Below are 11,518 nucleotides of genomic sequence, written 5' to 3'. Positions count from 1 at the left end.
TATCAACATCAACTGTCAGATCTGATGCTATAGTTTGCTTTTGTTCATTTATCTTGTATCAAACTTGAACTTATAATAAAATCACGTGGCATTCCACAACAACAAATCGTTGTTTAGACCCCCTAAAAGTTAATGTTAAAGTCCGTCTCAACCGATGCTGGATTAATTTCCTCATTAGCAAATCGCAGACCACAAGTCGAACAGCTAAGACACAGGTGCGACAAACACTAAATATACGAAATTAATTTGAGCAAATGGCAGAGGATTCCACAAAACCTCGCGCGGAGTCCAAGTCAGCACTCAAAAACAACTTAACAAAGTTAAAGGACGTTACCTGTTCCCATGTCGTGCAGAGTGACCTCACCTGAAACGAAACACGGTATTAACCTCCCACTGCCCGCCTCTCGGGCTAGACGATTGGATTACCTCTGGTGGCTTAAAATGTGGAGTGGCAAGCTCATTTGATCTAAGTAATGACAATCGACTCTCACAGCATAAGACTATTACACAAGTAACTTCTGGAATAATTTATAGACATTTATAGACTAAATTTGTAAAAGGATTTTAAGTGTTTTAGATTTGCTTTAAAGTCGTGAAAGTATGAAATATTCAGTGTTTTTCTCATGATAACTGTTCATCATCTTAAGATTTGTGGATAAAGCTCCAGTTTCAACGCTGTAATAAGATTTCAAGCGATAAGACCCTTACCTGTACAGTGATATGGAGCATGTTCAGGATAACCCATCGACGAGAACCACATCACTGCAGTGTTGTGCTGCCACCCTTTGCTCACGCTAAGAGGCGTGAAAGTTTACCATTTCAAAGAAAAAGTAGATATGGAGGCCCCTCAAAGTGTTGTGATACTGTATGTCTGACAAATGCTTTTTCGCTACACTTGTATTTATCATGTATTCAATGTCAGTTATTTCCATGTGTTTGTAATGTATTTTAGATGTTTATGGCACAGCTGCAAATTATGTTCTACTCTAAAAACAGCCCAGCCATTAACCTCCCACGGAATGACCTGACTGTGCCTTTTCTGGCAAGAACTGTCCTTAACACATGGACACATTGTCTTCTTACGCAGAGGCACTCGTCTTCATACACTATCTTACACGATTTTTCCTTTTTCCAAACAGTGAGAATATCCATTTTGCGGCTGACACATTTGTTTCATAAAATAGTTGTGAACATATGAAATATATGAACTCATTTATTTATTTGTTTGTTTGTTTTGTTTATTTATTTATTTAAGTACTTTGCGCTCACGTTGTTTTTGAGGTCAGAATGTGGGCGTCGAGACTACGTTGATCCTCAAAGATAAGGAAGTGAAAATGGACTGCACATAACCAATCACAATGAGCATATTATCTACGCCCTGCAAGTTTGGCCAATCAAATGTCCTATGCTTTATTGAAACACCGCCCCTATGCCCGGACGTGAAATGTGCTGCTAGCTATCGCTGATATATCAAGGTTGTGATACTGGAAGTGGGTAGATCCATTCGCTAAGGCAGTAGAGGTCATCATTTTCAGATATCTCAAAACATTTATTCTATTATCACAGTTGGACCCTGAATAAGGTAGGCTGTGGGTGTTGTCTATGAAACTGAGCGTTATTGTGAATGAGGACATGGCAGTTTATTCTTGTCAGCCAACAAAATACTTAACATGTTAGCTGGCTGTTAGCAATGCATTGAAAGTGAAAATTAGGCTAGGTTAGTTTAGTTAGCGTTGATGTTAGACGGCCTGTTAGTTAGCCAAACGAAAGTACCCTAGTTTATTTGTAAGTCAGACCTCAGGGATTCATTCTGTAAGCAAGTCAAGACGTTTTATAGCAAACTCGGTTTATATGTGTAAACCAGTCTGTTTCACTGTGGGTGTGAGAGCTATACTGTTATCTTAAGATGCTTCTTTAAGTTAGTTGTACGATATAGCTGCTCTCGAAATGTCCCTATCTTTGTTGTTTATGATGTGATGATAAATCCAGGCGGTCATCTATTCGTTACAGTCCTTGGTGAATTGTGATGAAATTCTGTCGCATAGCCAAACTATTTAGATCGTGCTCAGGCTAACACACTCATGCACCCTCGTGCGAAGCCCATCTGTCATCTAAATGTAAGAGCTTGTAAAGCAGAGTTCGAGTCCTATGTGAAATGCCTTGCCTTCTCATTTATTAGCGATAGTTATAGATCCCAACCACACGATGCCTTCACATACGGACAAGTAATGTTTAGCTTAAATTACATGTGTGAGTGTAATAATTGTGTTAGTATTACGTGTGTGAGTGCAAAGTCGCATTTTACATGATTAGAAAGGGCCGTACCCGGCCTTACTCGTCTTGTGTCTAAAATAAAAGCGATGACAAGAAATGTCAAAAAAATATGTATATAAAAAAGTATTCTTCTCATGTATGATTCTCTGCTTCTAGGATTGTCAAGTCTTTCACGAGTAAAAACGAAAAACGCTAGCCACCACCGAACGGTCTTTACCGACTCCCATTTGCGCAAGTTATAGATAGTGTGCACGCCATAGCTCTCTGGGTCTTAACTATAAATTACCTTTTGGTAATATGCAAAATATTTGAATGTGTTTTATCAGAGGATGGAGGATTCATACAATAAAGAGTGAGGAGACATGTTAATGTAAGATGGCTTGTGAATTCTGACATAAGCTGACTTTCTTAAGTTAACTAAGTTAACATTCTTTTTGAGATGATTGCATCGAGGGCCTTTCTGTTCCTGTTTCGGTAAACAGTATTAGCCGTTATATTACTTTAAATGGATACCAGGCCAAAGGCTGAAAGTGCAGAGACTTAATGTGAAGATTTTTTTAGCATTCTAATCATGTCATGGTATAACCTGAGTCTCTGTCTCTTTTTGTTCCTGAACAGAATGTTGGTTATTACAGTACAGGCTCACTTAACGGCCCTGCTCAGTGGTAGGACACAGTATACTCACTTTTTCCTTCTCTCTCTCTCTCTATCTCTCTCTCAAGTAGAGAAGAGGAAGGATGGCTGGTGATTTGCCTCTGAACATCAACATTAAGGAGCCGCGGTGGGACCAGGGCACGTTTATGGGTCGAGCTAGACACTTCTTTATGGTTACAGACCCTCGCAATGTCCTGCTCTCCAGTGAGGTTCTGGAGGATGCTCGCGTTACTGTGGAGAACTACAGGTCAGCAGGGGATGGTCATTTGAACGGCATTTGGTCGGGGTTAGAAGTTGTTCTGACACAGCTGCTGATTGGTGAAGATCTATAGTGATGTGGCTGTTCAAATGGAAATTTTACACAGATGGGGGGTGGTGATACAGTGGTATGAAGAGGGGTGTCAGCATATCCACATTGGTTTTTATGTGGAATTATGCTGATGATGTGGTCTGTATCATAGATGGAGATCTAACAAAAACGGAAATGCTATAGACTTATGTAGAGAGCAGGCAGCACCCTCTGATACCTCTGTCCCTGCTCTCTGTAAAAAAAAAAAAAAAAAAAAAACCCTCTTGCCCAGCAAAACACTTAAGAGTGGTGTGTAAAGTTAGATGATTATTATTCTAGAAAAATCTCATTCTGAACATTGTAGACCAACTACATGTCAATGCATTGTTCTCTTTATTTTTTTGTGAGTATTTGTGTGTGGGTTCTGTTTGTCTGGGTACTGTTTGTTTCTCTGGAGTAGCCTACTGGAGTATTATCTGTTTGTGTTGGTGTACAGTATGTGACCTGCAGTCAGAGGGCATTCTGATGGAGCTAAAATAACCACAGACTGACTGACTGACAGACCAGGTTGGGGGTGGTGAAATGTGTGTATCTATGTAGGCTAGAATGTTACAGAACTTGTGTAGGCTGGGATAGAAAAGTGTGTATGAGTAAGAGGATTCTGTGTGTTCAAATTAGAGGTAGTAAAGTGTGTGTAGGTCAGCTGGTGGGTGTGTGTGTGTGTGTGTGTGTGTGTGTGTGTGTGTGTGTGTGCGTGCGTGCAAGTAAGGGGTTAAGTGTATGTAGTATGGAAGTGTGCATACCTGTGTAGTTTTTTTTTGTTTTTGTTTTTTTTGTAGTAAAATATGTGTGTATGCAGGTTAGGTGTGATAAAGCCTGGGCTAACAGAGGATCAGCTGTGGAGGGCCAAATACATCTATGACTCCGCCTTCCACCCTGACACAGGAGAAAAAATGTTGCTGATTGGACGGATGTCTGCCCAGGTGCCCATGAACATGACCATTACTGGCTGCATGCTTACCTTTTACAGGTACAACACTTACCCGTAGCTCGGCTTTAACAGACTCAGCGTTGACCTACAGCTCACCTTTCACGGGTATAGCTTTTTTAAAAGTCTCTTTCGTTATTTCTCTCTCTAGGACTACTCCAGCAGTTGTATTCTGGCAGTGGGTGAACCAGTCCTTTAACGCCATCGTAAACTACACTAATCGCAGTGGAGATGCACCCATAACAGTGAAGTAAGGAGCCCTTAGGTCTCTCCCTCACTCTCTCTAACGGCTGTGGAAGGTCTTTGTCGCCCTTTTGTCCTTCTGATGCTCTTTATTGCTCTGTTCAGAATCTCTTTAGCAAAGTTATGCTGGCAGGTTGATGTGTTCCTTGTCCACATCGTGATTTGGATGAGAAGGAATATAGGCTCAATAATGATAGAGTAATAAGTCTGTCTGCAGGACGCTGCTATAGTGCCTGTGAGTAATTCACTTAATTCAGTAAATTGCTCTTGTAAGGCCCTCAAGGTAACATTCATGCCTCACAGAGTATCCTGTCAGAGGAGAAATATGTTGTGAAAGGATTTTTCCTGGTTGAAATGTAGTTTGATGTGTCCAATGTGGATGTGATTTGTGGTTGTATTATTGCTTGACAGAGTTGGTTAACTGTATGAGGAGTGAAGTCTCCTGTCCATTATGAAGAAAGACTGGCCTGCTGCCATGATTCTCGTGTGCTTGTGTAGAACTCTGACTGTAGAAAAGAGGATTTCTGAAGTCAAGGTGGACTCGTTTTCCAGTCAGACTCTTTACAAGGACAGTCAGGAGTTTTCACATCATCAACCCTCTAAGACTCACTTTCTCTCTCTCTCTCTTTCTCTCTCTCTCTCTCTCTCTCTCTCTCTCTCTCTCTCTGGCTGTGTGTGTGTGTGTGTGTGTGTGTGTGTGGTCTTTTGCAGTCAGTTGGGAGCAGCATATGTCAGTGCTACCACTGGAGCTGTGATAACTGCCCTGGGCTTGAAGTCTTTAACCAAGGTGAGTTTCTTGTCTCCACCTTCAAGTGATTAGTATCTGGAATGTTATTTCAGGAATTACTGTGGTTTTCACTGGTGTATGTGAAACACAGAAGTGAATCAGATTTTATTGTCTGAGTCTCCTTTTCATTGAGTGATTCATTATGGCTGTTGTCTGTCATTTTTTAAACTTGTCAGCCATACTTCCTATAAAAAAAAAACAAACAAAAAAAACAATCCTGTTCTCCACAAACCCACAAAATGTTTAAAACTAAGCATATGACCACACCCAACCAACCGGCTCCAGCACAGACCTGCCATAGCTGTCACTTATGGTTAATGTGGTGGGAATAGTTAGCGTGTCTGCTGCTCACAGTTTATCATGGGCTGTCATACTCTCTCACACTACCACACGCAGGTTATGGCTGCTATTGTAGTTCTGTGTAACTTGAGTCTGGGCCCTGAATTTTTTTCTCCTGAATTTGCCACAGTGTTAAGAGGATGCTGAATCTCTGAATCTTTACCCAGAGCCCACATCCATCACTCTAACCTCAGACAACCAGAGGAGCATTGATTTATTTATTTGAGCTGTCTTTAAAAATGACAGTAATTCTTTGTGTCTCTCACAAACTCATTCAGTCTCTCTCTCTTTCAGCACCTGCCACCCATTATGGGTCGTTTTGTCCCATTTGCTGCTGTTGCAGCTGCTAACTGCATCAACATTCCCTTCATGAGACAAAGGTGAGTCTAAAGAGATCAAGCCAGGTCAGTGACCCCCACCCCCCAAAAATGGAAAGAAAAGCCACCAAAAAAAAAAACAGCAGTTGAGAGACAAAGATGAGTTTGGAGAAACTAGTTAACCGCTATTTTCAGCTGTAACGTTTCAAAATACTTTTGAACAGAAAGCAGTGAGGAATCATTGTGTGCTTATAGAGGAATGCTACTCAGTGAGTTCAGGTAGATGTTAAAGAGTGAAGGTGTGCGCGTGTGTGTGTGAGAGAGAGACAAAGAGAAAGAAAGAAGCAGAATAACCCATCCTCCTCTCTTTTCTTCAGAGAGCTGAAGTGTGGCATCCCTGTGACTGACGCAGAGGGCCAGCGTCTGGGAGAATCGGCTAATGCTGCCCAGCAGGCCATCGTACAGGTGGTGGTGTCACGGATCGGCATGGCAGTGCCAGCCATGGGTAAGGCAGTTTGATCCTGTTCAACTCAGTGAGGGAGCTGTCTACTCTAATTGCTATGGGTAAGGGCTGAGGGCAGAGTAATTTATTGGAGTCAGATGATTGTCAGGCTACCACCCGGTAAAGGACATGTGTAAGGTTACCTTGTTGTTTACACCAGTCTGACATTCAGTAACCCCATTTGACAGTAAAGCTGGTTCTGGATTAGAAAAGTGGAGTGTATTGCAGAAGGGCTGTGCAGTGATGGCAGGAATGTAATTGAATGGCAGAGTGGCAGCTGAGGAGAGTGGATTTATGTGATGAAATGCTCATGAAATGTTTAGTTAATCATAGATAAAAGCACGTTCTTTTTCTTCAAATCAGTGCAACACTTTTTCTTGCATTTTTAGGGACACATGTTCTTTCTTAGAACTGAAATTTGAGAAATTCATGCTAACATAATATTGGCAGATGTATCAGCGGTAGTCTATATTTTTAGGGGTGTAACGGTTTTGCACAGAAAATGTAAACGGGGGCTCTGTAGTTCTTGGCTCGGTTCTTGGTACTTGTGGAGGGATTTTTTTTTTTTTCCACTTCAGCCCTTCTAAGTGAAATGGGGTTTTTTTTTGTGGGAGGTGGCTTTTTGCCCCTGAACGTGACGTCAGGTCACAGGGAACACATGTTCCTGGTACATGAGAACATTCTACACTGTTTGTGCTTTTATGAAGAATAACATCAAGCATAATTTGAAGCCAGTACGCCTTGTCAATTTCTTTTCATTTTTCACTGCGAGAACATATATTCGCCATGCTTATCATTAGGGCTGAACCATGAATCGATTTCAAATGGAAATCACGATTTGAAACAATGCGATTAGCCAATCGCAAAGGCTGCAATTGAGAATATGCGTTATGGAGCAAAAAATTATATTGCAAATCAAATCGAGATCGCAATATCTGTCAGAAAAATCACAATTAGATATTGTCCCCAAGTTGTTCGGCCCCACTTATCATGTGATGTGCATACGCTTTAACTGGGCGGATGATTATACTAATTCATTGACAATGTCAACCAAGAAACCATTTTAAATAACAGCAAGACACATGGTGTTGAGGGAAGTTTCTGAGTATCCCAAATACACCAATAAAAATTTGTAGGAATATAAACAAGCATTTAGCCATTAAGGCATTTAGCCAGTAGGTCTGTGGCATAAGTACCTCTGAGTTCAGCATTAGACCAGATACAAGTGCAAAACAAGTTATGTAGGGCCATACAATCAACAATGGGCCTCAAAACTGAATTTTGAGCCATGGTGACAGATTCTGTCATGAGAGGTATGAATAGGATCGGAGACTGATTTGAATAAAGTGTAGGATGTGTTTGGATTTGCCTTAGCGGGATAGAGTATTTTGCATGAGTAAGTGACTTGAACTAGGGTGGAGGCTGGTCTAACCGTATGCCAATACTAACCTAAATTCAACCTCAGGTTACCAAAATAAATTGCAGGTTGATTTCTAATGACCAGTGCTTTTTAATTCCACAGCCATCCCTCCTGTCATCATGAATGCCTTAGAGAAGAAAGCCTTCTTGAAGGTAAAGAGATTTCAAAAGTGCTTTGTATACCTGTTATTTCTCACTTTTCAGCTACCAATTCTACACTATACATCTTCACTGTTTACTCTCTCAGTGGTAGTTCATCAAAGGATTCTACATCTGTGTATCTGGTGTGAATTTGTGTATCATATGTAAAATTTGTGTATGGTATGGCTGATCTGTAATTGCGTGTTGTGTGTAACATGAATAATCTGTGAGATCTGCAGAAAGTGTTGATTGGGATCTTTGTTTAATATGAGATGAATCAGTTAATCGCATCCTTTCCAACCCACAGCGGTTCCCGGTTCTCAATGCGCCACTACAGGTTGGACTGGTTGGGCTTTGGTGAGTCTGTTCACATTCCTAGAGGAACCCTCAACGGAAGTAAAGTTCTAAAATGCTATGTTTTTAAAGTAAATTAGGTCACACACACACACACACACACACACACTTATACTGAAATGCAATAAGCATTCAAAATATCCGATATAGTGATGCACTGAATCAAGCCTCTGTCTGGTAGAGCACAGGTGTGCCCTACATTTGGGATTCACAGTCCAAATCCAGAATCAAACAGCACTTTCCCCCCAAACATGTTAAGCTGCTTAATAATACTACAGAACACAATATGGATTGACGTAGGAAACACATGCTGACCTCACTCATCAGCTGAAGTGACTGCTGTATGAGAGACTGAGAGAAATGAGACATTCCAAGCTAAAGGGAAGGGACATAGGAGAGTTCTATTCCAGATTTAACACAAAAGGCTTTATAAAAAGGTAGAAGTTAATGGCCCTGTATTATGGTTAGTAATATAACATTTTTAGTCATCTAAATATATATTCATTTTGCTGAACGTTAAAATGTTACAAATGTGAATTATGCTTTGTGTGGATGATCATACATGTTGTGTGTTACTCTGATCCCTTTAGCCTGGTGTTTGCCACTCCACTCTGCTGTGCCCTGTTCCCACAGAAGAGGTGAGCAGCTTCACTTTGTTGTGTGGTTTAGTCAGAGAAGGGAAGGTGTATTCCGTGCGTGAGCAGTCCTTTTCAGGCATAGGCTGAATGCAAAGTTTTCCTCCAACCAGATGTAAACACGGCTTACTCAGCTAATCAAGTTCCTGAAAAGCATGCCAGACCATATAGATGACCACAACAGATCAGCCAGTCAAATATAGACAGCCACTACAGATGAGCCAGTCAAATATACATGACCACAGAGCAGATGAGCCAGTCAAAAATATATGACCACAGGGCATATGAGCCAGTCAAAAATACATGACCACACAGAGGATGAGCCAGTCAAAAATACATGACCACACAGAGGATGAGCCAGTCAAAAATACATGACCACACAGAGGATGAGTCAGTCAAAATACATGACCGCAGAGAGGATGAACCAGATGAATAAGAGCTCAGTCTAGACTGCCCAGTCTCCCGCTGGATGATAATGATGTCTGTGTGTGTGTGTGTGTGTGTGTGTGTGTGTGTGTGTGTGCGCGTGTGTGTGCTTGTAGCTCTATGCAGGTGACCAGCCTGGAGCCTGAGCTGCAGGAGAGGATACGACAGAGCAATCCTAACATCACCACGGTCTACTTCAACAAGGGCCTGTAGGACCTCAGACCAGTCCGTACTGCTGCTTTACACACACACACACACACACACACACACACATCTCATTCTCTCTTTCTCACATACATACACAGATGCACACAGATTAGTGGGCCCAATATGAAGTTAATTTGAAGTTAAACATATGCATATTCTCTTCTTTGTGTTTTCTGTTGCTATTCTTTGTTTCTGAGTTGTGTTACAAAGTGAAGAGGATTGAGATGTGCTCTGGTTATGTCTGTATACATTGTGACAGCGGCAGGGCTAAAGGCGGCTAAAAGTGGGATGGTTTTAATGCTTTAAAACTGAAGGTTTGAGTAACTAATGCTTGCTGTGCTTATAGGCAGTGAGCTCTTAGGTAACTACACAAGGTTTCATACGCTGTGTCATGTGATCATTCATTTATCCCCACCAAACACTTTATTCTCTTTCATTCGGTTATTGAATGTTAGCTGTTTGTCGTGAGATTTTGGTTCACCCTCACATTGACCAGCTCCAGCACCCTCTATCACCCATACTCCTGCCATCTGAAAGTCCGTGTCATACTCACCTCTGAATGGAAGATGGGTTTTATAGCTCCAGCTCTGGATCTGATATTAAAGTGCACTTACCCCCTTAGACCTCCATAACACTCCACCTACTCATGCACTCGACCTGCTCGCCTGAGTGGTAATATGTTAATATGGCAATATGTTTCTTTTTTCTTTGTGAGAGACACCGGGACTTTCTTGCCATAAACACATGTGTATGGACGCACTGCTGTTGCCTTTACTGATACCCATACGCAATAAGTGTTGGTCCTGTTGCACCAGCTTCACTCCAGTGATCAGACTGATTCATGCAAAGGGCAGTCTGTTACATTTAGAGATGGTGAAAGATTGTGTTGTGAGTTACTGTGAAAGATCAGCAGTTTTCTGGTGGAAGCTGCCATGGAATCATATTTGAAATGTATGCCTGAGCAACTCTCTGTAATGTGTAACGCATCGTTGATAAACGTGTGGAATTTAGCTTTGACACAGCTGTAACAGGGCTGAGTGATTGTTACTGAGCGACGGCGTAGACGTCTGTGGGTTTGAGAGAGTCCAGGTGATGATTACATAGAACCCAAAACTGAATCTGGATCAGAGTCCTGCTGCAGCTAGAGCTTATCCGATCAAGTCTGTCTTCACCTGTGTACATAGTAGAGTGACAGTGTGTTTGGTCATGTAATGTGTAGTTCCACAAGACCAGCTAAACACTCCTTTACCATTTGTGTTAAAGGCAGAAATGATGTAACATGTATTATATATGTTATATTTGAGGAGAAAGCAGATCATGCACCAACTGTAGTGACATGCATTACTTCTATTGTCCACAGGGTGGCAGTACAGGGCATGTCCACTGCATTTTCCCCCTCAGAACTTCAGATTGTAAACAGTCCATATTGATTTGTGTTATGTGTAGATATTAAGCGTGATTGTGCAACACGTGGTCAATGTATACTTTTGAAATACTATTGAAATGTCATATTTGTACAATAGTAAAAAGCGCAGGATGTGATGTTTTCCACATCTGTGATTTTAGTGGTGCGAAGCTACTTGTACAGTAAAATGTAACAAAAACTTTGATGTATTTATGCAATGAAAACCATATTAAGAGGAATTATTTAGTCAGTGCTTTTTGAACTGATGTTAAATGCACAGTTGAAGTTATCCTGAGATGTTGACGCACAGACCCATCAGCAGCAGTTTCTTTACATAATTGAGGTAGACACGTAACCTAAGTGACGAACAATATCATTGTAGATCCTGACGCACCATCGGGTTGTAGAGCTTTTCCATTGTATCAAGTCAGAAAGCCTGGGAGTCCATACAGTCATTGGAAAGACACTGTAAAATTACACAGAAGCCTAATGGTAAGACAGGTTCTGATGGCATTTGTGAATATCAATGCAGACACTA

General features: G+C 41.3%; 1 protein-coding gene across 1 annotated transcript; it reads left to right on the top strand.

Annotated features, from left to right (window-relative positions):
* Positions 1-1,500: 1,500 nt before the first annotated feature.
* On the top strand, positions 1,501-11,112 carry sfxn3 (sideroflexin 3). Its single transcript, XM_030770958.1, has 11 exons — positions 1,501-1,582; positions 3,000-3,175; positions 4,077-4,247; positions 4,357-4,455; positions 5,160-5,235; positions 5,869-5,954; positions 6,269-6,396; positions 7,916-7,965; positions 8,261-8,310; positions 8,898-8,945; positions 9,485-11,112. The coding sequence occupies exons 2-11, from the start codon at positions 3,012-3,014 to the stop codon at positions 9,579-9,581; spliced, it is 969 nt and encodes a 322-aa protein (XP_030626818.1). The 5' UTR covers positions 1,501-1,582; positions 3,000-3,011; the 3' UTR covers positions 9,582-11,112.
* The last annotated feature ends 406 nt before the right edge of the window (positions 11,113-11,518 follow it).

Source organism: Chanos chanos, chromosome 4 (assembly GCF_902362185.1).
Source record: "Chanos chanos chromosome 4, fChaCha1.1, whole genome shotgun sequence".
Lineage (NCBI taxonomy): Eukaryota > Metazoa > Chordata > Actinopteri > Gonorynchiformes > Chanidae > Chanos > Chanos chanos.
This window is presented reverse-complemented; position numbering and strand designations above follow the sequence as displayed.

Coding starts and splice junctions, on each gene's coding strand:
- sfxn3 (XM_030770958.1), top strand. CDS start 3,012: ATGGCTGGTGATTTGCCTCTGAACATCAACATTAAGGAGCCGCGGTGG. Junction 5,236..5,868: donor GCTTGAAGTCTTTAACCAAG/GTGAGTTTCTTG, acceptor TCTCTCTTTCAG/CACCTGCCACCCATTATGGG. Junction 8,311..8,897: donor GTTGGACTGGTTGGGCTTTG/GTGAGTCTGTTC, acceptor TGATCCCTTTAG/CCTGGTGTTTGCCACTCCAC.